Here is a 26,376-nt window from a genome sequence, read left to right as displayed (position 1 = left end):
AGATTGTGTTTATATCTCAAAACATAAGGTTTCAAAACTTTTTTTCTGGATACTCAAGCTTTTTTTATATATATTATCTGACTTGACCTGCTTCATACATCGTAGAATGTATAAAAATATAATCTCATAATAGTAAATAATATTATTATACTGTTCATATCATCACATCTAATTAATATAAATATAGACTGTTTGTTTGTATTTTCCAGCTCATTGAGCAATAGAGCATACTCTTATGTCATTTCTTTTAATTTCGTAAAAACATGTTTCTTTTAATAAAAGTCTTTTTTAATAAAAAAAAATATCATAATAAAAAAGCAAGCTTCAATCTAAAACACATGCTTTTATAATTTTTACATGAATATATAAAAAATAAAAAGAATAATTAATTTAATAAATCTATGTAGAAAATAACCTATATATTTTTTTATTAATCATATGTGTTTTTTAATAAAGATTTATCATGACTTGAAAAACAAGTTCAAATAAAAAAAGCAACAAAATTATGTTTTGATAATCTATATGGTGATATGTGACAATATAGGAGTAATTAATTTGAGAAAATTGTATAAAAAACCACTTCATGATAAAAGAAAAAAAAATAGAAAAAAAGAAGAAGAAAAAAAAGAAGAAGAAGAAGACATTCATTCTCATTGAACATCCATGATGAATTTTTTCATAAAACATTATGCATATTAATTTCATATATAAATATCATTTATGAAACAATTGATAATATTATTATTTCAAAAACTCTAAGATTACGATTTTAAAACCTCTAGTATTATTTAAAAAGTATTGTATAATCATATGATTTTTTTGAAATATCATTGTAATTATTTTATTTGAAAAGAATTCTATTTTAAAATATTAAAATAAAAAGGATTACCTAGATGCATATTGATCTAGAAGATAAAGTCAGTGTGTCAACATGTACCCTAGCAAATAATATGTCATCTATCACAACAAATTATGATCACCTCTAATGGCTCAAAAATTAATGTCTAAGCAATTTAAATCACAAAACTCAAATTTCAACCCTTTTTATATTAAAAAAAAAAACTCTTAATAAACATTATATGAATCTCAATAACCTCATTCTCAATCTCAAAATACTTTTTAACTAGCTCAAAACTTAAAATTAAATTGAATATAAAAAACTTTATGGGCTGTTATGTACTTTTCTTGGCATGATTAAAAGCTTAGCCATCCCTATTGAATTTCCTTCTACAAGATAAAACTTTTAATACCAAAATTGATCGTTTTGTGAGCATAATGTGGCCAACCAAAATATTTCTTTTTTTTTAATTATTTTTTGTATCTTTTTCTCTCATTTCTCAACATCTAGAGATTTAAACATGAAAAAAAAAAGTTTTAGGATTGGAATGTGAAAACTAAAAATTACAAGGATCAAATATAAAAAAAATAAAAAATTTAGAGAGGGCATATAGTGAAAATTACAACGATCAAATATGTAAAAAATTCTCTCTCTCTTGTTTTATGTGCTTGAAGAAGATTTAAAATGACACTATAAATATATTATATAGTAATCCATAATGCATTTATGAGAGAGGGAATACAGTAAATGCGAGTAACAATAAAAGCCTCGTCTCTTAGTTTGTTGTGTAACTATAATTATTTTTTTATTTTTTTAAGTATGCATGACAATGATGCCCACAAGTTAAGTTTCTTTATATTTATATCTTATTTATTATTTTTTAGGTAATTATATATATATATATATATATTCTATTAGATTAATTCAAAAAATAAAAATAAATATTTACATACATATTTATATAATAAAAATAGACATTTTGAGTTAGGCTTGGATTGGATTGAAGTTAGGTTTAATAATATCCATACTTTATTCATTATCAAATAAAATAACTATTTAAAAAACATATTTATTTAAATAAGTTTGTGCCATGTCATGTTTAGCTACTTAATTTTTTTTTTTTATATTTTTTTTTCCCTAATTTGCATGGGCCATATGGACTAATGTGGACATTACCTGAGCTATAGTACATTAATTAACTAGAGATGATTTTTCTTTATTAGTATCATAGGAAAGCCCTAGAAGCACTCCAGCTGAAGTAATGAGCTAAAAGTAGTCCTAGCTTCTTCTTTTTGTTAGATATACATGCATGTGACAATGCTCATATACATGCATGTTAGCGAGACATTGGACCGTTTTACTCGAACACATGCTCAAATCACTCCTTGAATTATTCGAGTTTTTTCCACTCCCATAATATATTATGATGCGGAAATTTAAGTTATTATTTTTTCGAGGTTCATCTCTATATCCTCTAATAAAAGAGGGTATGGAGAAACTTTTTTTTTTAATTGAAGTAGAGGTGGAGGCGGATAAAATTACTCAATTTATGTGGTCAATATAATATCATAATGACCTTTATACTCGAATTTATATATTTATGATTTTTAAGATTTAAGATTTATGATTTATAATTTAATATATTTATGATTTTTAAGATTTATATGTAAAATAATTTCTAAGATTACTTTTTACAAAAATTAATTTAATAAATATAAAATACTTAATTTTATATAATCTATTTATTTTATTTAACGGAAATTGAATTTAAAGAAATAGCGTGAATCTTCAATGGAGATATACCCTTTATAATAAAGACAAGTAGAAGAAATTGAGATTTAAAGGTTATTTAAGAGTGTAATAAATATTATATTTTAAAGTATTTTATGATTGGGAATATATTAAAATAATATTTTTTATTTTTTAAAATTTATTTTTTTTAAAAAAAAAAAAATTTAAAGTAAATATTTTCCTTTAAATTCAACTTACAAGCACCACCCTTAACTTATAATGGGATAAAAATCATTAATAAAGATGGGTATAAAAATCATAAATATTTAATGAATATAAAATATTATAATGGGATAATTAAAATTATAATTTTAGATTCTGTTTGTTTTTGTGTTTTAAAAATATTTTTAAAAAAATTAAATTTAAATTTTTTTTTTTTTAAAATTAATATTTTTTTTTAGTGTTTTTAGATCATTTTAATATATAAATATTAAAAATATTATTTTAAAAAATAAAAAAATATTATTTTAATATATTTTAAATAAAAAATATTTTAAAAAATAATCAAACTATACTCACAAACATCTTCTTAATTGAATAAAGATATGTGATTAAAAACACCAACATCTTCGAAATTAAAATTAATTAAAAAAAAAAAAAAAACCAATAAATGCTGAAAACCACCCATGTATAAGAAAACAAAGAGGGGGCGTTTCCGTCCATTTATTCACAAGCAATCATATCCCTCCGTTCTCTCTACACATACAAACAAAAACCTTAAACCCCATGAAAACCTCACCTCCTTCTCTCCCTCGCTGCCCCCCCACACTCTAATCTCTTCTCTTCTCTCTGAACAAACAATGGCAGACCCATCATTAATGCACAACTTCCTCAACCATCAACAGTACCAACAGTACCCCTCTTCTTCTACTTCAACACGCACAAAAAAGAGCTCAACAAACCTACCTCAATATCCCTCATCTTATCGTCACTTTCCATGCCTTTTCTGTCCTCGCAGGTTCTATACCTCTCAAGCTCTCGGTGGCCATCAAAATGCCCACAGGCGTGAAAGAGCCGCTCAACGCAGAAACAACAAAACCCTCAACTCTCCTATCTCAACAGACCCCTCTTTGAGGATACCTTCATCATTTGTTAACCATAACCACCCAGCAATAACCAGTCCTCCTGCAGTGCCATTTTTGAACCAGTACCACCAGCTTCAGGCTCTTGACCCCATGATGAATAGGAACTACCAGTTTCCATTGCCTTCCTCAGGTGTCTATGTTTCGGTTCCTCAGTATGGTATGCTTTATGGTGGGTCTGCAGCTACTACTTCTCTTGAACGTGATATTGGCTATGGTAATGATCTTTCAGCAACTGATGATGATCCTAATGTCGTCACAGCAAATGTTGACCTTACCCTCCGTTTATAAGCTATATATCGTTTCTTGATGTTCTTCAAAGGCGGTTTTTCAGATGGGCTTTGAAAGTGTGATTAGCTTTACAAGTAATGGAAGAGATTAACATACTTAATTATGCTATTAATTAGATTGTAGCTCATATGATACGATGACGTTGTTTGTTTATCTTGATATCTCTCTTCTGTCGTGTTTTTGTTCGAGCCAGATTTTTGTTGTTGTTTTTTTCATCTTCTCTCTTTAATTTGTACTGTCCCGAAAATGCCCTTCTGGTGACCGGGGTGGGATTTTCCGGCGAGGTTTGTCTCATTGACTAGCATGCAACTGATAAATTATGTTTATTAATATTGATCATTATGCTGATTTAATGACAGCCGTAGGATTTGCTTGTCATTAGAAATGGTTTCCATATTTTCATCCTTCAATTTTTTATTTTATTTTATTTTTGGTTCTTTAATGGTGGTGTGGCTGGGTTTTATTCATAGATCGGTTTATCTCCAATTTACAGATTTCTTAATTTCCCCAGAAAGCTTTAATTTAAACACGTGGGAAATATTCTCTTCATTTTTTTTCCTCATGTTTTTGAAAATAAAGAGAAGCTCTAGAAGTTTCGTTTCGTGAGAACCATCAAGCAGGATTTTTTAAATTAATTAGAATGAATGACTCTTAAGTTAAATTTTACATGAATTTTTTCACTATTTATTAGAGTTTTTAATCCCCTTAAATTGCAAAAAATAAAATTTAAAAAGCAAGGATCAAAATTGATATGGAAGAAAAAATAATATCCTTTTCCCCATGTATGTTGTTCAAGAGGCTTGTAAATATACACTTTAGTTCCATTATTTTTTAAAAAAATTTACATTTAATCCCTTGTGTTTTTTAATTCCTCTACTTACGTAGGCAGTTTTAACTTGTAATGATGCACAAAAAAATGGATTGAAGCTCAAATGTTTTTTTGATTTGATTTTAAGTTTTTAGAGCAATTAAAATGTGTTTTGTTGTTATAAACAATGCTATAAGAGTTAATGAGATATGTTTTCATGTTTTTTGAATGAACAAATTTATTTGAGTTTTTAGAACTTAAAAACTTAGACTTTGATTTTTTAATCATTAGAGTTATATTTAATAAACAAAAAAGATGGTAAACTGACATGATTGTTGAGGATAAAACAATAGCTGATATGATTTGTATCTAAGTTATATTTTAAGGATTTGTATGGTAAATTAGGGATATGATGGGGCTATACTAAAATACTTATTTAAGTTGTTTGAAAATTATAGAATTATACACTTGGATTGATATAATTAATGAAAATAATGACATGGAAATCACAACACATGGATTGACAAATGTAAGCAATGGAATGGAAAGACGGATTTCCATCCAAGTGAGATAATTGAAGTATAAACACTTATAAGGTTGTAATCTGATTGTTCGTAAGAACAAGGATTAAATGGATTAATTGATAAGTTTAAGTATGAAAATGATTGAATGTAAAGATAGAAAATCAATAAAATTCTTAAATTTTGTGCTAGAAAACTTTTAACGACTGTGATGATAATTGGTTATATTATAATTTTAATCGTTTCTTTTAGGCTCAATTCCAATACTCTAAAAGTAGTAGCTCGATACTATAAGTTTCTTTTTAGCTATAGGTAGTGATGATAAACATTAAGGCATCTTATATCTTTTGAGTCTATAAATAAATAGATTATGAATTTATAACATGTGATCTAAATGCTTTTATCTTCTTATACATGTAAAGCTAACTCAAGTTATTCAAGTTGTTAATGTTTATTATTTTATTATGGTTCGAATGTTGTTTTATTTATTCTCTAATACTTAAAAGAGATGTCATACTTGAAAAAAAACGTAAAATTGTTGTTGAAATAATTATGAGATATGATCCATGATGATTGGATTAAAGAGTTGAAAAGTTGATATAAAAATGCACAGGTAATTGTCAATAACTTAGGAATGTTCTATATATATATATAGAGGAAACTCTACTAAATTTTGGTAAAAGATTCGGTAGTGTTTATATGAATATTTTAGAATGTGTAAAAGGAAAAAATTACCTTTTTTTTCCTAAGTTTCAAGGCTCAAAAATTAGTTGTTATATTTTTATGGAAAACAATTATCATTGTCTCAAAAATTAGGGTTGTTATACTAGTTTTGGCACTAGTTGGATCAATTTAAAAAAAAAACATAAAAAGAACATTAACAGCATAAAGATTGTTTGGCGATATTATTAAACCCATACAAGATCTAGATGTGAATTGGTTGATTTAATAAGTTCAAAGAAAACCTGGATGATCAATGTATAAAAAATCTAAGAAAGAATTTATTTAAAAAAAAAAAAGTATTGAGACTATGACATATTATATGACCTTAGTGACACACGACTATGTTCACAAACTTAATTGGGTTTGATAACTTTTTTTTAAAAAAATATTTTTTACTTAATTATATGATAAAAATTAAATGCTCACAATTTTGAGCATTAATTCTAAAATAGACATTTGTTCAAAACCATGATAATCCTGAAAAAAAAAAACATTTATGAAATTTATTTATCAACTAATTCACTATTGATGGATGTAATCAAGAAATAAAATAGGTTTTTTTTTTAATTATTATCCATTTTAAGTAAAAGACTAAATTGCTCCTAAGATTAAATCCCTGAAGTCAAGCTTTAAAAGTGAATTTGTTTTTTTAAAAAAAAATTCTTAAACCTAAATCAAGTGTTGTTTTACATTTATGGGCATTATAGTAACTTAACGTTCTAAAAAAAAAAAAAAAGATAATAATAACCTCGATCAATTAAATTGTTAATCCACAATAATTGTACGAGGATGAGTATGAAAGTCATTATAGGAAAACCAATAAATTTATTGTTTCAATCCATATTAATTGATTTAGATGAATCTTCTAAAACTAGGTTGATATTCTAAATTTGCAACTTGTGAAATTAAAAATCCCAGGTTTAATGAAGAATTTCAATTGTCAACCAATTTAATGCTAAATGATGAAATTGAAAAAATAAATCCTAAATTAAAAAACTAACAAAAAAAAAACAGAGGAATGAACATCAAATATGAAGGAAAAAAATATAGGGGTAAAATTGAAAAAAAATAAATTTAGAAACCATCTTAAAAAAAATCAAAAGATTAAAGACAAAATCTGACAGACAAAATAAATCAAAGGAGGATGCAATTGAAAACAAAACAAAATTTGAGAAATGATTTAAAATAAAACAAATTGAAATCAAAACATAAGGAAAAAAATCAAAATAAAAATAACTTGAAGGGCTGATATGAAAATATGGAGGGTCGGACATGGATTTCTAGGAGGAAAGAAAAAAAAAAAAAAAAGATGTCGGTGATACAGTAGAGATTTGGCGACTGTATGCATTGTACAAGAAGGAAGAGGAGGTCATGATGAATCAAATGACACGGTGGACTAATATTTTTTAGCACAAGAGTTAGTAATATACAACGTCTAAAAATGACAAAGCGGTTGATGAGCTGAGGCTTGCAACGCACGCGTTAACAATTTTTATGGGTGTTTTTTTGTTATTTTAAAAAATACTACTTTATTTTCAAGACTCAAACATTTTTACAAAAAAAAAAAACCCTCTGAAATTACAAATTAACCCCTCAAGTCAAGCTTTTGAAAATTAGAATGTCCAAAAGGATACTAGACCATAGTATAATGATAATTTGCTATTAAGGATAATAAAGTTATTTTATTGCAAAAAAAAATAATGAAAAATCAAAACAACTCATTATAATTCAAAAATTACAAATGAACAACAGAAAAGTATCATTTTACCTTTTAAAAAACAATTTATTGAGAGGTTTTTTGAAAATCAAAATTGTCAATTCACTAATATAATCTACAATAAACAAAAACATTTATACTGTAGGTTTTCCACATGTTTTAGCATTCTTTCTCATTTATTCTTCTAATGCTCTTGGAGAAAAAAAGTGCTAAAATCAAATCAGGTGGCTTGACTTACAAGTGCTAGACTAGAGGAACGTGGTTTATCCATTAATTTATATTCCGAGTCCTACCGGGACTCGGAAAACAACCCCTATAAGGCTGTAAAGGAGTACCCCTACACTCATCATCATGGAGATCGCCAATGAAACAGGTGTTGTTGCTGAAAAGAATGATTATTCAGTGTGGGCACTTCCACCTGAAGTTGTGGGAGAAAGGCTGAAAAAGTTGATGGGGGCTCTTAGATCAGAGTTTGGTGGGCCAGAGATCCCACCACATCTAACTGTTGTGGGTGCTATGAGCTTAACAGAGGAGGATGCTTTGAAGAAGTTTAGGTCAGCCTGTGAAGGGCTCAAGGCTTATCATGCTAAGGCTGATCTTGTAGTTTCTGGGGCTTTTCCCTCCCAATGCCTTTATTTGCTCTTCCATTCAACTCCTGAGGTGGGTCTGAAAACATTCTTTAGAAATTGATGGTATTTTTCTAATTTCTTGATCTATAATCTTGTTTCAGATGCGTTATGGTAATTCTTTAGAAATTGATTGTATTTTTCTCTTTTCTTGTTCTCTAATCTTGTTTCAGATGCATAAAGGTAATCACATCCTTGTTTTCTGATAATACTTTTCTTCTTTTACAGTTGTAGATGTATGATAAATTGATAATTACCTAATACACTCTTCCAGGTGATGGATGCAAGTGAGCACTGCTGTAGGTATTTTGGGTACAAGAGGTCTAATCGTAAGTATTCTTGACTTTCATGCTTAGAGTCGTGACATAAGAATACGGGAAGCATAAATCAAGCATTAATGATGATGTTTTTGAGCCTATAACCATAAATTATCTTTGTAGGGTATATGCCCCATCTTAGCCTCCTTTACGGGACTCTTACAGAAGATGAGAAGAATAAAGCTCGAGAAAAAGCTTATGTTCTTGATGAGAGCATCGATGGCCTGAACTTCCAGATAAGTCGCCTGGCACTGTGGAAAACAGACCGTAAAGACAAAGAAACTTTGGAATCATGGAGGCAGATTGCTGAATGCAGCCTTAGCCCCAACTAGGTATTCAATTCTTCTTTCTTGATGCATGATTTAGAATAAGATATACCAAATTACCAAGTGCTCTTCAGCTGCATGAGTACTTGGTTGGGTATGCAATTTTATTACCGGTGGACTTGGTTGCAATTTCAACTAGCTTATGTTCTTGATGAGAGCATCAATGTCATGTGTTAGCTTGAATGTTTACAGAGAATAACATTAATTTGATTAACTCTCCTGGCGGTAGAGGCTTGATACAAAACTATGAGTGAAAACCAAAGGAACTTCTGAAATGAAACAATCACCAGACAACTTTCTCTGATTTACAACAAAAAATTGAAAAGAAGTTGGCAATCCATGGGTACTCATGGTATTCAACACACTGAGATCCATGAAACTATTTGGATCATACCAGGAGGTTCCACTATGCCATTTTCAGACTTAAGTGAGAATCAGGATCGAGTATCAGATCAAAATACAGTGTGTACACTGCAGAAGAATCAAACTTCAAATGTTGGAACTTCAGAATCAAACCCATGAGTAGATTGGTAGGCTAGCCGAGCTGGTATGTTTCTATGAGGATCACTCTCTCTTTTCTCCTGTAAGAAAGCAAGGCATTTCTCCCCCTCAGACTTGACTTCTATATAGAACTCATGTGCTTTGTTCGTCTCTTAATGCAGCTTCCTTCCCGCAGGGGCACAATTTGTGAATATAGTCAAAATCTTTTGGTATTGCGAATGTACAAGCAGCTCTGCAAAATTAAAATTAATTTAAAAAAGAAAAAATGATTGGCATAGAAAATTCACTTTTCTGTGGACACATATCATAAAATTAATGCACTTGCAATTAGTAGTGTTATGATTTTTCCGGCATAATCCATTTATTATTATAAAATCAATTCGAACAATTTAGTCCATTCACCTTTTGCAATGAGTAGAGTAAAGACATTATCATCATTATAAGCAAAAAAAAACTTTAAAAGGTTGATGGGATAATTCTGTATTTTTACTTTTAAAATGCATAATATAAAAATTATAACAAAATTATTTAAAAGGTTGAACAAGAGCAACTTATTCTTTGCACATTTTAAAATCACAATATAAAAGCAAATGTTGTCATCGAGCTATTTTGCATTTTCAAATTGGATTTCTTTTTTTTGTAATTGACAAGTTGTCTAAGGGGTAATTTAATCTTTTAATTATTATAAATATAATTTTTTTTAAAAAAAGTGGTTGGTGCATCTTACACACATGATGGCTAGGAAGACACCTATACCTTTTGATGACATATGTGGTGTCGTTCCACTTTCAAACACTACCTTCTAGGGTGATGTTGAAGCTCTCTCACGATCTTCCTGGTAGTATGGCATATGTGCATGATGGTAAAATGGTTGGGCTTCGATATACTTTTTTTTTTCACCCTCATTTTTCTCTCTTCTCCTTCTCAAAATATAAAAGTGTCATTTCATTTGTATTTTTATATACAATTTGGTCCTTTTTTTAATTGCTATTTTTTAAAAAATCTTTTTCCTTAATTTTATCCCTTATCATTTGGTTTCATTTAATTTTTATATCAAATTTGATCATTTTTTTATTGCTTTTTTTTATTCATTTCCTAATTGTTTTTTTTTCCAATTTCATCCATCACCATCTGATTTCAAATTATTTTTATATCAATTTTAGTCCTCATTCTTTATATTGCTATTTCTTTTATTTTGGATTCTTTTTATTGTATATTATTTTTCAATTTTATTCCTCAATATTTTATCGATTTAAAATTTTGCTTGGTTAGTTTTTAGTTCTTGCCTCATAGAGAGTTAATCCATGACTCATGACCAGGGTTATAGGTTACGAAAATTAACACAAGTTGATTTTGATTTTTTTTTTTAGGTTTTTTTTTTTTAAATTATTTAATTTCATCATTCAAAATTTGATTTATTGGGAATTAGTCTTCATGATTTTTAATTACTTTTTTTTTGTTTCAACATCGGGTTGTTTGATAATTGAGCTTTATAGTTTTATCCAGTTTGCTTTCGACGAGCTTCATAGTTTTTTTTTTATATTGTCAATTTTTTTGTCATTTTTTTATTCATATTATTTCTATTAGTCAAGTTTATTAAATTTAACCGAGTCAATGATCTAAGTATCAAATTTATTTTTGCATTTTAAGGAACACTTACGTCGCTTTAACACTCCTTTTTTATGTTGGAAAAAATTTAATTACCCTTGTCAACATTAAAGCCTAACACAATCAGCTGTTGACGTTGATTCTAGCCATCGTATCTTCGACGTCCAACCACCAAACACCTTGAAACCACCATAGAAAAGGAGAGTCAACCTCCCTTGATCAAAACTTGACTAGCCCTCATTGTCAATACCGTTGTTAAAGACTAGAAAAGGGAAGAGAATCGTTCACTTCACCTAAGCCTTCTTTATCATTGATCACCATCCCTAGTTGATTGTGAGATACACTACTACAATCAATGGATGAACAAGATCGAGATCTACTTGGAGAGTTGCTCAACAAGCCACCATCCTCCAAGGATCATTCCTAGACCATTTTAACAGCGATGTGTGAGGCTCACACATCAAGTGAATAATACAGTGCATTGCTAGGGGCATTTTAGTTATTTAATAGCTTGACCAGTGACATTTTAGTAATTTTATAGTTTGACTATGGGTGTTTCAATAATTTTCAAATCTAATTTATTTTATTTTTTATTTTTTCTAGTTTTATTTTTTTTAATTTAAAATAATTATACTTATGTATGTATTTATGGATGCTTGATTGGATGAAGTATACATGGCAAGCTAAAGTGTGCCAAACATGATTATCGCCCCTACAAGAATTTTTAAAGAACCCAATAACAATTGCCACCACTCTCTTTGTCTTTATATGAAATGTAAAAAAAGCTACTTGATATTGGTTAGATTGCTCGTATCCTTGAAAACCCACAGTAATCACCGTACTCTAAAAGCTATAAACTTAATCAAACCTATAAGTACATATTGATGTTGTTGGACATAGTATGATAGTTGCTTCATCTTTAAAAACAAGCTTTTACAACTCATTATAGTAGGTTGGATAACATTAAATAAGGAACCCCAACGTGAACACCAACCTACTCCTAAATTAAGCCTTTGAGAGTGAAAAAGTAAATGTGATTACTTTTGAATATGGGAAAAAGTAAGATACATATGTGAAGATGACTATGAGAAGTTTGTATGACATATTAACACATGAAAATTAACTTCAACCACCATCCAAGGTATAAGCCAACAAAGATTCTAGTGAATATTGTAAATACCATCACTAGTTTGGTCATGATATTGATTTTTGTAAGGAATTCCATCATAGGATTGAGACCATGATAGCCTTTAGAATGTTGAGGATGGAAGATGACCAGATTAAAAGTGAGATAGAAATGATGGCATTTCAAGATGAGAAATCTAAATTATACAGATACTAGCTGATATAAATTCTAGTGAATAATGCAAATATCATTACTAGTTTGGTCATGATATTGATTTCTGTGAGGAATTTCATCATAGGGTTGAGGCTATAATAGCCTTTGGAGTGTTGAGGATAAGATATGACAAGACTAAAAGTGAGATATGATTGGTGGCATTCCAAGATGAGAAATTTAAAGTATGTAGATACTAGTGACTGTAGGCAGTGTTTTAAAACCCGGCCCGGCCCGGCGGGACGACCCGGGACTCGGCCGACCCGGGCATGGGACCGGTCCGGTTGGAGGCCAAAACCCGCTTGGGAATTGGCCCAGGCAAACCCAGTCCACCCGGCGGGTCGACCCAGGACCCGGTCCACCAGGCTGCGCCCGAGTGAGACCCGATCATTTTTTTTTTCCTTGTCATTAAATGACGTTGATTAATGACATCTAAAATCCTAAAACGCTGAACACTGAAGACAGAAGAAGAACGAAGCATTTAACCTAATTATGTTACTCTATCTTTGAAAATTGAACGGAGCAGAAGAAGAACGAGGCAATTAACCATTGATCTCTGCAAAAAAGGTTTGAATCTCCTTCTATCACTCTCTGTTTTATTTATTCTTGGCCGTTTTCTCATTTCTAGGTTCTGGCATCAATTTCAATTTCAAGTTTCAACCCGATTCAAGTTCATCCTTCTTGCACTCAAGTTCATCCTTCTTTCACTCACTGCCAATGATTTCTCTAGATCTATTTCTGCATCAATTTCGCTAGCCCAATCACCTCAACCCTCAGGTATGTTTCTCCAACCCGATTGCTGCTACAATTTCTGTATTTTCTTCTACCAACGACCTCTGTTTCTATAGCTTGATTTCAATAGAACTGTGTTGTTTGCATCAATAGAACTGTGTTGTTTGCATCAATAGAACTGTGTTGTTTATTTGCATGACGAACTGTAGAATGATGTTACCATGATTTTGTTTGATGAACTCTCTGCCGATTCATTGTTCGTTGATTTGTTTGATGCTGTGATGGACTTATGTTGTTACCAATGGTTTGGCAGTGAATGATGTTATAGTGTTACCAATGGTTTGAAGTTGTTATCTCTATTTTGAATTATTCACTCTCGGATTGTTAAGCTGAGAAATGAGAATAATTGGCAATTAGAAGGAACAAATGACTATTAAAATACTCTCATATTGTAGGATTGTAGGATTAGAAATGAACTGAGAAATGAGAATAATTGGCAATTAGAATACTCTCGGATTGAAGGATTCAAGGGATATGTTAGTTATTAGAAACTTATGCAATTCTATTGCATTAAGATGCAGTGTAGGAACAAATGACTGAAGGATTCCCTCTTTTTTTGACATTGCACAACATGTTCATTCCCTTTTCTTTTCTTTTCTTTTTTTGAAAGGGGGTGATTTAAATTATGTCAGGTTTGAAAATGTCTTCACATGATAGTAGTACTCCAAGTAGTGATCCTTTAACGGCCCAATCATCTCAACCTTCAATTTCCATGTCAAGTGGTAGTAGAGGAAGAACAGATTTAGCATATGGTCATTGTAGAGAAGCTCCTAAACTTAGTTTTGGATGTAAAAAATCTAAATTAGTTTGTTTATATTGTGCTAAAGTATTTACGGGTGGTGGTATTAATTGATTTAAGCAACATTTAGCTGGAGCTAAAGGAGAAGTTGAACAATGTCGCAAATATCCTCCTGATGTTCGACATCAAATGCTTTTGAACCTTAAAGGAAATGTTGAAATGAAAAAAAGAATTAGAGAAATGCAAGCAGATTTCAATCCCTTTAATGTACAACAAAGGGAGCATGAAGAGATGATGATTAGGTAATTAGAAGATGATGATGGTGATGATGATGATGGTGATGATGATGAGGATGTCAATACTAAAAAACATATGTTACCACCGAAGGTTGCAAAAAAGAAAAAGATTCAAAGCACCGGTACTGTAAAACAATAAACTACAAGCTATGGAAAGCTGAAGAAATCTGCAACATTAGGGACATATTTCATGCCGAGAACAACTCCTGGTGCTCAAAAGTCTCTTCAGAATTGTTGGCAAAGGAAAGAAGCAGTTGAACGGTGTGATCTTGCTTTAGCGAAGTGGATGTTTGATGCATGTGTGCCATTTAATGCTGTTAACTCTGTTTATTATCAGCATGCCATAGATGTTGTAACAACCATGAGTCCTGGTTATAAAGGACCAAACTTGCATGTTATCCATGGTTATTACTTGGCAAAAGCGGTTGATGAAGTGAAGATTTATGTTGAGAGTTATCGAGAGATTTGGAAGAAGACTGGTTGCATATTAATGGTTGATGGATGGACAGATCAGAAGATGAGGACTTTAATTAACTTCTTAGTATATTGTCCTAAAGGAACAGTTTTTTCGAAAACAGTGGATGTATCAGATGTCTCAAAGACTGCTAGATTGTTGTATCAGTTGTTTAGAAAGGTTGTTTTATATGTTGGGGTAGAAAACATTGTGCATATGGTGACTGATAATGTTGCAAATTATGTTGCTGCTGGTAGGTTATTGATGAAAGAATTTCCTTCAATATTTTGGTCTCTTTGTGCTGCTCGTTGCATCAACCTCATACTCCAGGACATTGGTAAATTGCAGTCAGTTTATTGTGTTGTTGAGCATGCTTCTGGTATCACAAAGTATATTTATAATCATTGTTATCCATTGTATTTGATGAGGAAGTTCACTGGAGGAAAAGAAATACTTCGTCCAGCTCCTACTCGTTTTGCCACCAATTTCATTGCATTGCAAAGCATTTTAACTCATAAAGATGAGTTGAGAGCTATGGTGACATCTAGGGAATGGGTCTCATCAACCTACTTATATTGTGTTTACCTTCACTTTTAATATATAGAAATTATTGGAAATGATGAAATTATGATCCAATTAATGTTGAGACAATTTTTGACATTGAAAATTAGGTAGTCGAAGATGACCTATCAATCTTGCCAACGGAAGAAGTAGAGAGTTTTTACCAAGCTCTATCAACTATGATCTTACAAGATACTTTAGATGATGGTAATTAATGATTGATTGTTTAATGATAAATATTATTTAAAATAAAGTTTTGTTTGACACATAATATTTATTTCTTAATTGTGTTTGAAATGTAGATGTCATAAATGTTAATGATATTGAAGATGATTGTGACGATGAAGTTTCAAAGGAACATGTTGATGATTTATTAGGTGTTGACGAGATTGACTCCATTCCATCGACATTTGATCCAATTTTTTCTTCCATGGACACATAAGAACTTAATGTGTTAATTCAACATAAGTGAATGTGTTGTTGTTTTAAATATTTTGGAATTTATGTTGTTGGATGTTTTGTTTTAAATATTTTAGAATTTATGTGGTTGGATGTTTTGTTTTAAATATTTTATAATTTATATTTGGTTTATGTTTTGGATATTGAATTAAATTTATGTTGTTGGTTTATAATTTATATTTGTTTTGTGTTTTGGATATTGAATTAAATTTATGTTGTTGGTTTATAATTTAAATTTGGTTTATGTAAGTGTTGCATTGTAATTAGTTATGTGTTTTTTTTTTTTATATATATAGTTTTTTTGGGTTGACCCGAGTTAACCCGGGTAAATCCATCTGACCCGTGACCCAATCACTTGATCGAGTCGGGTTTCAAAACTATGACTGTAGGTCCTTCTAAAATGATTTTGATAAAGCTCATTCATTCAAACAATTGAAATTATAATACACAACCTCATAGTTGTAGATATATCTTTAATATCAAGGGCCTTTCCTTAATTTTTAAAGTGAAATAAGACAATTGATAAGGAGTGGAAGATGTTGTACACTGGAAGAGTTAGAAAGAAAACGGAAGGAAAAGGGTAAAGCAATTGAGGAGTTGACCAAGAATGATGAGTTCACCAAGCCCATAAATAAGAAAGAGGTTATTAGATTCTTAAAGTTGATGAAATACAATGAATACAATGTGGTGGAATAATTTAACAAAACTTATTCAGATTTATAAACTATCATTAATCTTGAGCTCTAAGTTGTATATAAATGCATTATAGAAGGTTTAAAATGAAGCTTATATCCTACAAGACATTACATAGGATTCCATGAAATATTTGGTGGGCAGGATCTAAGTCATTAATTGCTTGTACTTTATAAAAATGGAGTTAGATGAAGGAATAAGACTTAACAAACCACCATACATCAAAGTAAAGTGTAAAGACTATGTAATTACAAAGGTATTAATTAATAATAGGCCAACCTTGAATGCACTTCCTAAACGTGTCTTGGACTGGTTATTAGTTAATGCGCCTTATAAAAGGCTAAGTATCATGATGGACAATCCTATGATGTGTAATGTCCTAAAAATTTCAATACAAATTTCACCTTTCTAATTGTTATGTTCATGAAAATGATGGATTTTTTTATTTTACATCATAAGAATAGTCACAAGCTGACTATTCAATAATTATCATCCATAAGTATTATCACCCGTGTACGGCACCGTAACGATCATCCTTACAGAGTGAGATCTTTGTGGTAATGGATGAAAAGAATAAAGAATTCTTATTTCTTATTAAAAAAAAAAATTAGAGTCGCCACCTAGTATATTAGTCACTAGAAATTTTAATTGGTCTTAAAGTCTAGATAAGAGGACTAGTTATGTATAGGAAGGACATATAACCTTTAGTATACTTTATCTAAGATAAGCTACATTGTTTATTTGTCTAATATAAACTAATGCACTATTGTGTTTTTTAATTGTTGGCATGTCTAAAGTTTTTTAAAAAATCATTCTCGATAAGGAGGTCCTTATCTTATCAGGTAACTGTTAAAATATATTTTTTGCATTTTTTTTTAATATCAAGAATACCTCTTACATATAAATTCATAATCCTTGACTTGATATTTGAACAAACAAAATAGATTTTTTGATATTTTTAAAATGTAGGTCAAATTTCTCATGGATTTCATAAACTTATTATTAAATCCAAAAATTCATGCAAAGATATCAACAAAACTATTTTTCTTGATTTTTTATTTTTAAAAAAGCTAAATCATGCCTTGTATTTTTTTTTTATTATTTATGCAAATATGATTTTATTTTATATTTGATAGACTTGGTCATATGCACAGAAATAAAAATGTATTTTTTGTATTTTTTTTAAATAGAAATTTTTTTTATTTTTTGTATTGTTTTTTTGAAATTTTAAAGAAAAACATGTGTATTTAATTCTATGTCAGTATCTTATAATATAAGTTTACAAACCAAGTATTAAATAAAATGGTTGAAAAACAAAATAAGAGACTCACAAATAATTTTAAAATAATCTTTGAATGTTTTTCAGAATTTGTGACTATTATTTAGGGACTGTTTGACTAGATATTGAAATAAAACATATTCTTAATTTAAAACTAAAGACATGAAAAATATCTTAAGGATATGTTTGTCTAAGATATCTTAAGAACAAAAAAAAAAGATTTTTTCTTTGATGAAAATCAGTTAAACACGCCTTTAAGGCTTGGCTGGAAGTCAATGTGCTGGGCTCACTAGGCCCAAGGACTAATCTGATTAGGCCGACAGATGGCCCAAAATCCTTTTTTTATAAAACAAATGCAGCCTAACCACGGGCTGGGCTCAAAATAGAGACCCACCTCCTTTATCTTCATTAGTCAGGCTTGATGGCCATTATTTGGCACATTTGAATGCCACCAATAAAAGCATTTTTTTTCCAGCCATTGCACAGCCACATGATGAAGTAAGTGAGAAACATTACCTGGCTTATGGTTCAAGGCTTGCTGGTGGTGAAGAAGTTGGCGTGTTGGCGTTTGTTGCTCACGGTGTTGCTGCTGTCGTTCTCGGCCGGAACATGATGTCACGGTGAGGCTGCTGAGGACTTTGCTGATGTAGCTCTCGTCCACAGGACCACAACACTAGTGCAGAGCTGCTGCTGGAAGAGAAATGTGTTGCTACTGTCAGGTGGGCTCCTCTATTGCTTGAGTTGCTACTTTCGTGACCGCGAAGAAGAGAAAAACTCTAGGTGCTTTGCTACTGTTACTAAGAAAAAGCTGTCGAAAATTGCAACCTTTGTTGTTGATATGATGAAGAGGAAAAGACCGGCTATTACTCAGCTACTACCACTTGAAGAAAGCTGCCATACCACCGTGACCAATGGTTGCTGATGGAGAATATCTTCCACTGTTACTCACAGTGCAGCGGAGACAAAGGCTGAGCTGCTATTGCATGACTGAGGAGAGAGTTGTTGCTCCTGCTGCTGCTTGCTCACGATGCGGGGAAGATGATGCTGGATACTGCCAAGAAAAATCTTCTAATGCTGCTGAGGAGCTGCTGGTCCACTGCTCTCGGTGTTGTTGCTGATGAGCTGGTGTCTCTCTTTTTATATTTATTAAGTTATCAATCACATAAAATTTCACACAATTTAATTTAAAATTCGAATTATATAAAAAATTAAATAAAATAATTTTAAAATTAACTTATTAAACTGAAATTAATAGCAATATTAAAATTTTTTTCAATGATTTAAATATATATTTTTTAAAAAATTATCCTCATTCCAAAATAACACGAGCAACTTATCTAATTTAAACACTAAACAAATATCTCTTTTGTACAAATTGGATATAAAAATGAAAAAATTGGATATAAAAATGAAAAAACATCAACCGTACTAACTAAGAAGATGCCAAAACTAGAAAGAAAAAAAAAAGAAAAGAAAAGAAAAGAAAAGAAAAGAAAAAAAGAAGATGCCAAACTAACCACTGTTAACAAATGTGTTTCAATTATTCTAAAGTGATTGATTGAGAGTATTGTTGTAATTTTTTTTAAAGTGTATTTTTTATTGAAATGTATTAAAATTAAGATTTTTTTATTTTTTTTAAAATTTATTTTTAAAATCAGTGCATCAAAATAATTTAAAACATAAAAAAATTAATTTTTAATAAAAAAAATAATTTTTTTTAAAAACATGATTTGCACTATATTCCCAAATAGTATATAAATATATATGTTTATAATTAACTCTCTACTTATTTATTATTATTATTGAAACAAACTTTCTAGCTTTTGAAAGGACCATTTTATTTAATTATTTTTCATCATGTTTACTTTGTAACTTAAATTTCTACCCCAAAAATTTAACCAATTCAATGCATAATATTTTTATAGTAAGTGATTTTCAAAATAATTTTCGGGCATTACTCATTTCATAATTATTATTCTTAAGAAATTTTAAATTGAATTTTGACTATTCTAAAATTTTGAATTTCGTTTAATTTAAATTAGAAAAGAAAACGAAAATAATGCAAATTCATAATTGGAAACAAAAAAAAAAAAGAGATATTTTAGAATTCTTATTGGGCTGGCATCTGCAAAGGCCTTATTGCTTTGATTTTTTTTTTTGACTTGTCATTTATTGGGTGGGTGAGTTCCGTTCACTTATTTATGACTGCCTGTAGACCTTTAAATCAAACTAGATTTCCTCTTTATTTTAAAAAACCAGGAAAAACCATTTTCTCTGTACCGCCATCTCCTATGCTTCCTTGATTTCATCTTCTATTTGCACTCTGTTCAATTTCTGTGCAGCAGAGAGGGTTTTTCTTTATCAATGGCAACTCCAGAGAATACAACAGAAAAGGGTTTTCTCAAAGCCAAGTCTCCACAAGTTACGTCAACCCCAGGTCAACCACAGAGGAGTTTCTTCATGGCTCAAATCACACTTAGGATTTTAGCCATTGCTTTCACAGTGGCTGCTATCCCTCTAATGGTTACCGCGAAGGAGCCAGTCTCTTTTATCGGGCTGAGCATTGCACCGCGTTACAGCCAAAGTTCTGCCATGAAGTAATTAAACACTAAGCATGTGCTTTGATTTTGTTGGGGTTTAAATGCAGGTTTTAATTATATTAGTCAGGATATCGCGTGTTAAGCTCTTTGTGTTTCTGGGTTGTCTTGTAGGTTTTTGCTTGGTGCAGATGCAACAGTGTGTGCCTTCTCTGTGTTGTCGCTGCTCTTTCTATGGGCCCTGAACCGTTCAGGATCACAGACTACCAGTTATTTCCTTTTGTTTTTGCATGATATGGTAAGAGTGTTGTTTTTCTAATACATGAATATAAGCATGAGGTACGACACAAAAATTAGATGTCACCTACCTAATTAAAGTCATTCACCAAATGTTTTTTTGTTTTAACGGATAACAAGGAGATTTTTTTTTTTAAAAAAAAGAAAAAAACATTTTCTTTTCAACTGATTTTGTTGGAGACTTATTATCATCTTCATGCTAGAGTTATTGTTCTACAGGGGTCCTGGTTTACCAACTCAGCCTTGTTTAGTTGAAGTTTTCACTTATGAACATGGAGATTAATTGTTTACAAAAGCTTGGTCCCCACCCAATTTAATGACGATTTAAAAGGCATATTGGTTTTCAAGTATTACTAACGCTAATATACACCTAAGCAAATTCACCAACATTTTAATAAAATCACTATAGTTTTGTTAGAATGAGGCCTGCCCACTTCCCCGATGTGTTCCCTTGATCCACGTCCTGCGTTCATGCAACGCGAGAAAAGATTTTTAGGACAGAACGCTATAAAATGCTGATAACATGGTATGTATTTGATTGAGGAAATCATCACCTTTTTCTCTTCTTTGTTCATTGTATTCCATTATGCATTATTCACTTTACCTTCTCTCTTGGTTTTAGTATTCAACTTTGTACTAGTTGTTTCTCTGTTTCTTTCTTGCTTATTTGAAAAAATGCATTGCAGGTGATGACGGTGTTGATGATATCTGGATGTGCAGCAGCAACAGCTGTTGGTTACTTGAGTAAATATGGTCAACGAGAGGCTTTTTGGAATCCTTTTTGCAGTTACGTGAGCAAGTTCTGCCACCAAATGTTGATATCTACTGTGCTATCTTACCTTGCGTTCTTTTGCTACCTGGCACTCAATATTTTAGCTGCTTACGAACTCATGTCTCAAGCAACTGAGTGACTTATGAGCAGTGAAGAGTAGAGGCTGGCCAGGAAAGTTAAACAAAGAGGAAATAAGGTAAAAAAGGAGCTTCTGGTTGACAGCTGATTTCTGGTCCTGGATGCCTTTTGTTTTACAAGATGAAAGAGGAGTAGACGTGTCTTCGTTTTATTCTGCTCGTCATTGGAGGAATTAAAAGAATAGATCACGTAAACGATTGTGTTTTGGATAGTTGTAAATTTTTATTATAAGGGCAGCTGACTAAAATTTCGTGAACCTTTTGAGTTTTAAGGGCATTTGAATCATGCTTTCTCATTTTATGTTTCTGTTCTCGAAATTGACTCTTAACACTTCCTCATTTTATATTTGCTAAGAAATAATGCTTTTACTTTAGTCGACTGTTTGTAGCTATAAAATCTTGAAAAATCAAGATTTGGGAAATCAGATGTTGACCTATATGAAGATTCTTCCATGACCGGAGCTACCATGTCCACCTTTTCCTGCACGCACTGCTGATGAATTTTGCTTATCTGGTGATCTTCACAAGAACCATTCCAAGATGAATTCTAATGGAAAGGAAACATCTGGTGCTTATTTGTCTAGCATCAAAACAGAAGAACATGCTTCTAGAGATACAAACTCTTTACAGGTTTTATTAGACAGCGTCTAAAATGTACATAGATGTGGAGACAGATCAAGAAAGTATCTTGTTGCTATCCTATGGTAACTTGGTAAGGTATGGTACTGTATTAGCCTTGTGTGGCATAGTTTTAAGTTCATTAGAGCACATATCCAATTACACAGAAGAAGAGTTTAAAGAGGATTTCATTAAGCTCCAGTCTCATCTTCAGAATCTTTGAGGTGCTCCTTTAAGGGCTGACCATGTACGCCCCACTTATTGCGATCCCATGCTGGATCTATTTCCGGCAATACATAGTCATCAGGTGCCAATGACAACTGGAAATCTGGTAGGTCAGGCAGTGCTTGTAGAGCCCTGCATCATTAACTTTGTTAGAATCTTTACTTCTTTTTTTCGCAGATTCAACTTTTGGACAGTAAAATAAACAACATAAGATGAACTGAAATACAAATAAAGGTCAACTGGAGAACCACTCACTTCTCTTCTTCCAAGAGGTAGCCATACATCTGAGACTTCCTTGATGCAACTTCAGGAATTTTCTGATGCAAGTGCTTCATTGCACCCCAAAGTGGAGGAGATCTTCAAGAGAATTCAGGGAAATAAGCGAAAATAAGATTTCAAGGACAACAAAACAATTACCATTCTTAGGTACTTCTTACAAAACACTGCCAAAACCAACCTGGTAACAGGAGCTGTGAGGCAAAAGGTTAGGCAGGCCTTCTTGCTCTCTGACAAAAGCCCACCTGCAGCTAGAAAACAGCATACAGCACTAACATGACAGGCTGGTTCCGTGCCCTTGTCAAGGATCAGACCATGGTAGTAGTAAGCTGCAGCCTAATAGGTTGTGTAGGATAATTAGAATCAGTTGATGCAAAATTATGAAACGCAACTCTAAGATCAACACAGCAATTAGAATTTAAGAAGTTGACTGCAAAGAAAACCTTTGCTTCAAGGAACTTCCACTTAATGAAACAGAGATGCTTCTTTCCGTGCCCATTACTCATGTCAAGCCCTGACAAGAAGTGATAAGCCTGAATAGAGACAAACACTAACGATGAGAGTTGAGAAACAATGAAGGTCAGTGAGCTTAACACCTAATAAAAGAAGTAAAGTTTACCAAATGCATCAAGAAAATATTTTAAGAGATAGTCTTCTAGTATATATTAAATGAAAGTTATATGTTCCTTCAGTTGACTGGTGAATTCTACAGAAAGAGACTTCTAAAATCATAATCGTTAAAATAGATGCAATAGAGCATCGTGTAGGAGCTTGACAAGTCAAAGTCTCGGGAAGAATTAGAGCATAAACACAAACCTGACTAAAGTAGATCAGCTGTTCACATGCCAACCTCCTCTTCACAGATAAAGAAGCCTTTTGACTTTCAACAGCGAAACCGAGCTGAATTTCAGTTCCCTGAATTTGAAAGTAGTATTAGTTTCCTCTAATTCCCATTTGATGATAAAATGCCAGACATTTTGACTTGTAATTGGTTATTACAAAATAGAAGAGGTAACAAATGTCTGTTAGTCTGCATTTTGAAGGAAACACAGAAGTTCAAGACAATTGCAGAGGTCGACTAGCACTATACCTGGCCTAGCGCTTGAATGGATATAGCCTCCAGGACACCATCTTGGAAATCTTTTGAAAAGGTTTTCCTGAGTACACAGAATCAATCACAACTATTCATATTGACTCTAAGTCCCACGAAAAATCCTTAAGTCTGCGTGTTTCTTAACATACTTGATATCTGGTGGTAAATGAGCCAAGATTTCACGGACACAGAATACTAAGCATCCTGATGCCTTAAGCAGTGAATCAACAGCATCTCTCTTACAATCTGGGTTTTACGTTATAGATTAATCACAATCCATTGAGTCAAAAAGAACTACCTCTGAATAATTCAAGACTAAAAGTAGAGCGTTGAAGATAAGAATGAGAACCTGAAGATACAACCCTAATGCCAGAACCAGAGCGATCCTTAGGGATCATCAATGTGTTAGCCTCTGACAAAGTAAGCATTGCTATCATGTGAATGACAGATAATAACTCAAACCAGGAGTTTGCCACAGAGTTTTCCTGCTCAATCGTATTTCAATTCTAATTACCAGTCCACAAATAACAAAAAAGGTTTTCCAGAAGCAGCTGAAGGTTGAGAATTTGATAGACTTACCTGCCGGCCACTTTCCAGATTTTTCCACTTGAACTCGACCAAGCCCTCGAGTCCATGTTCTGCAAGATACATGTAGCAATCCATTAGAAAAGGAGAAAAGGAGAAAAGGAAGAGACTGACAAATGATTAGCATAGAAATGAGCCCTTAAAACCTTTCTTGGTGAGCCCAATAAGAAGAGACAAGTACTCTTCCAGTGCCCTCCTTAGTTCAGTCACAGCAGATCCACCTGCATTGCCCACGGTTTGTGTAGCAATTTAATTTCCTTTTCAATTCTTAAGAAATTCAAAATTCCCCTCCAAGAACTAATATACAAAATTCCATCTACAACAATTTATATTCTTTCCCTATTTCTACACATCCAAAGAAAACACAAAAAATAAGAAATATTATTAGGGTTGTGAGAAAAACAGACCTGTATCCTCAGCCACTAACACAATCTGATTGCGAAGGCAGGCCAACCTATCAACAAGATCTTGAGGAATTAACCCTCTTAGTGGCCTTTGAAGATCAGAGTGTGCAGGTATTCTCATTGAAGGAACATACACTACCACTTCTGGTACACTTTTCTTCTCTCTCCCCCCAAGTGGATACATAGAAGCACCGCACCCCCATTTTTTTCTTCTTTCAATTCCTTCAAACTTTACACTCTACACAAAATATATCACGTTAGAAACTCTCTATATATAACTCTCTTTGTAATAAAAAAAGAAGAAGAAGGAGAAAATACCAATATTTATTCAAATAGAAGCAAGTACCAGTAGAAGGTAACAAGAAATGGAAATGTCAAGGATTAAAGATTAATTAAGAACACTACAGACAGACATTACTAATAAAGTAATAGAGAAAGGAGCATTAATGGGATTACTGGGCTGCATGAGAGCAGGAAGATTCATCTATATATAATAAAGAAAGCACAAAACTGACGAGAAGAGAACTTGAAGTGAAATGATCACTCAGAATCGGTGCAGAGAGAAGAGTACTGGATGAAAATGTGAAGCTTCGAGGACGCATCATAAATGTTGATGATACTAGAGAGAGAGAGAGAATTTGAGAGTAGGAAGCTCAGGAACCGAGACGTAGCTCACATGTAGGAGTCGTAGAAGTCTCTGCGTCGTTAAAAGAGCTCTTTGAAAATTCATAATCAACTTGTGATACTATTATTTCTTTAATCAATGATATATATATATATATATATATATATATATATATATATATATATATATATATTATGGTGAGAATTTGATAGCTGGGGCATAGTGGTCCAGCCATTGATATATCATAATGCGAACCTCACAACTCCATGACCATGTGTAATGTGAGATTATGTGTGTGTGTGTGTGTGTGTATAAATATATAATCTTAAAACTAAATTTGCAGTCAAAGGATATTTAAATAGAGAAGTACAGTGATTATGGATAGATCTGCCGTTAATTCCGCTAGGTTTAATAAATTTGCCAGCGTCTTACATACGTGCATGATGAGATAGCACAGAGAAAATGAGATGACCCAATTTCCAGCTTTATAGATGCACCACCATGTTACTTAGGACAAGACAGCCTGGTTCATGGATGACAGCATTCAATGTTCTTCACTGGGCTTAAACCAGATTGTTATCCCATACTCCTGCTAGATAGAAAGTGTTGATTGTAAGAACTTTCAGTCCTTGTCCTGTTTCTGGATAATTAAGACTCAAAATGGAGACCGGAGCCTAATAACTTTGAGATCTTGGACCAGGAGTCAGGACTTGCTCATGATTCTAAATTTGACTGTAGTAGTTAAAAAAAATGAAAAAAGGAAGCAATTAGTGATGATAATTGATAACAAACCAAGACTTGAAGTGGAAGAAAAACAAAAGATTAAAATAAATAAATAAATAAATAACCTCAATTTAGCCCCTGGCAGATTACTCCATTATCAATAGAATCCCATACATTTTGATTTTATCAAGTTTACCTTAGACTTCATGGATATTGGACAATGTCATCCCTCCATTCATCCAATTTTAATGACAATTAAAAGATTTCATCCGATTTTCATAGTGGTTCCATCCAAGGTATCAAAATAAGCCCCAATCTACCTTAAA

The 26,376-nt window shown here is 31.7% G+C and overlaps 4 protein-coding genes across 6 annotated transcripts; 3 read left to right on the top strand and 1 right to left on the bottom strand.

Annotated features, from left to right (window-relative positions):
* Positions 1 to 3,316: 3,316 nt before the first annotated feature.
* LOC118038150 (uncharacterized) lies at positions 3,317 to 4,002 on the top strand. The gene has a single exon (XM_035044452.1). It carries the CDS (start codon positions 3,430 to 3,432, stop codon positions 4,000 to 4,002), a length of 573 nt encoding a protein of 190 aa, XP_034900343.1. The 5' UTR covers positions 3,317 to 3,429.
* Positions 4,003 to 7,975: 3,973 nt separating this feature from the next.
* On the top strand, positions 7,976 to 9,753 carry LOC118038149 (cyclic phosphodiesterase). Of its 2 annotated transcripts, none has more exons than XM_035044449.2 (4): positions 7,976 to 8,431; positions 8,672 to 8,726; positions 8,838 to 9,046; positions 9,438 to 9,753. In XM_035044449.2, the coding sequence occupies exons 1-3, from the start codon at positions 8,123 to 8,125 to the stop codon at positions 9,044 to 9,046; spliced, it is 573 nt and encodes a 190-aa protein (XP_034900340.1). In that variant the 5' UTR covers positions 7,976 to 8,122; the 3' UTR covers positions 9,438 to 9,753. The 2 variants fall into 2 exon arrangements, with proteins under 2 accessions (XP_034900340.1, XP_034900341.1); XM_035044450.2 differs by having other exon boundaries at positions 9,233 to 9,753.
* A 10,206-nt stretch (positions 9,754 to 19,959) lies between these two features.
* LOC118038146 (CASP-like protein 1F3) lies at positions 19,960 to 21,802 on the top strand. The gene is made up of 3 exons (XM_035044445.2): positions 19,960 to 20,355; positions 20,470 to 20,593; positions 21,279 to 21,802. The coding sequence occupies exons 1-3, from the start codon at positions 20,123 to 20,125 to the stop codon at positions 21,501 to 21,503; spliced, it is 582 nt and encodes a 193-aa protein (XP_034900336.1). The 5' UTR covers positions 19,960 to 20,122; the 3' UTR covers positions 21,504 to 21,802.
* A 55-nt stretch (positions 21,803 to 21,857) lies between these two features.
* On the bottom strand, positions 21,858 to 25,413 carry LOC118038145 (uncharacterized). 2 transcript variants are annotated; one of them, XM_035044444.2, is made up of 12 exons: positions 25,021 to 25,413; positions 24,706 to 24,940; positions 24,445 to 24,519; positions 24,293 to 24,351; positions 24,063 to 24,198; positions 23,863 to 23,959; positions 23,711 to 23,777; positions 23,437 to 23,535; positions 23,064 to 23,153; positions 22,802 to 22,956; positions 22,600 to 22,701; positions 21,858 to 22,476 (listed from the first exon to the last, which is right to left on the bottom strand). In XM_035044444.2, exons 2-12 carry the CDS (start codon positions 24,884 to 24,886, stop codon positions 22,311 to 22,313), a joined length of 1,227 nt encoding a protein of 408 aa, XP_034900335.1. In that variant the 5' UTR covers positions 24,887 to 24,940; positions 25,021 to 25,413; the 3' UTR covers positions 21,858 to 22,310. The 2 variants fall into 2 exon arrangements, with proteins under 2 accessions (XP_034900335.1, XP_073261759.1); XM_073405658.1 differs by having other exon boundaries at positions 24,706 to 24,931.
* Positions 25,414 to 26,376: the final 963 nt, after the last annotated feature.

Source organism: Populus alba, chromosome 17 (genome assembly GCF_005239225.2).
Source record: "Populus alba chromosome 17, ASM523922v2, whole genome shotgun sequence".
Lineage (NCBI taxonomy): Eukaryota > Viridiplantae > Streptophyta > Magnoliopsida > Malpighiales > Salicaceae > Populus > Populus alba.
Note: the sequence above shows the minus strand (reverse complement) of the source record. Positions and strands in the feature narration are given on the sequence as shown.

What these genes read in the sequence shown, in the direction of transcription:
- LOC118038150 (XM_035044452.1), top strand. Translation starts at nt 3,430, where the DNA reads ATGGCAGACCCATCATTAATGCACAACTTCCTCAACCATCAACAGTAC.
- LOC118038149 (XM_035044449.2), top strand. Translation starts at nt 8,123, where the DNA reads ATGGAGATCGCCAATGAAACAGGTGTTGTTGCTGAAAAGAATGATTAT. An exon ending in TCTTCCATTCAACTCCTGAG is followed by an intron (nt 8,432 to 8,671) that starts GTGGGTCTGAAA and finishes ACACTCTTCCAG; the next exon opens with GTGATGGATGCAAGTGAGCA. An exon ending in TGGGTACAAGAGGTCTAATC is followed by an intron (nt 8,727 to 8,837) that starts GTAAGTATTCTT and finishes TTATCTTTGTAG; the next exon opens with GGTATATGCCCCATCTTAGC.
- LOC118038146 (XM_035044445.2), top strand. Translation starts at nt 20,123, where the DNA reads ATGGCAACTCCAGAGAATACAACAGAAAAGGGTTTTCTCAAAGCCAAG. An exon ending in AGCCAAAGTTCTGCCATGAA is followed by an intron (nt 20,356 to 20,469) that starts GTAATTAAACAC and finishes GTTGTCTTGTAG; the next exon opens with GTTTTTGCTTGGTGCAGATG. An exon ending in TTTTGTTTTTGCATGATATG is followed by an intron (nt 20,594 to 21,278) that starts GTAAGAGTGTTG and finishes AATGCATTGCAG; the next exon opens with GTGATGACGGTGTTGATGAT.
- LOC118038145 (XM_035044444.2), bottom strand. Translation starts at nt 24,886, where the DNA reads ATGTATCCACTTGGGGGGAGAGAGAAGAAAAGTGTACCAGAAGTGGTA. An exon ending in GTTAGTGGCTGAGGATACAG is followed by an intron (nt 24,520 to 24,705) that starts GTCTGTTTTTCT and finishes TGGGCAATGCAG; the next exon opens with GTGGATCTGCTGTGACTGAA. An exon ending in ATCTGGAAAGTGGCCGGCAG is followed by an intron (nt 24,199 to 24,292) that starts GTAAGTCTATCA and finishes ACGATTGAGCAG; the next exon opens with GAAAACTCTGTGGCAAACTC.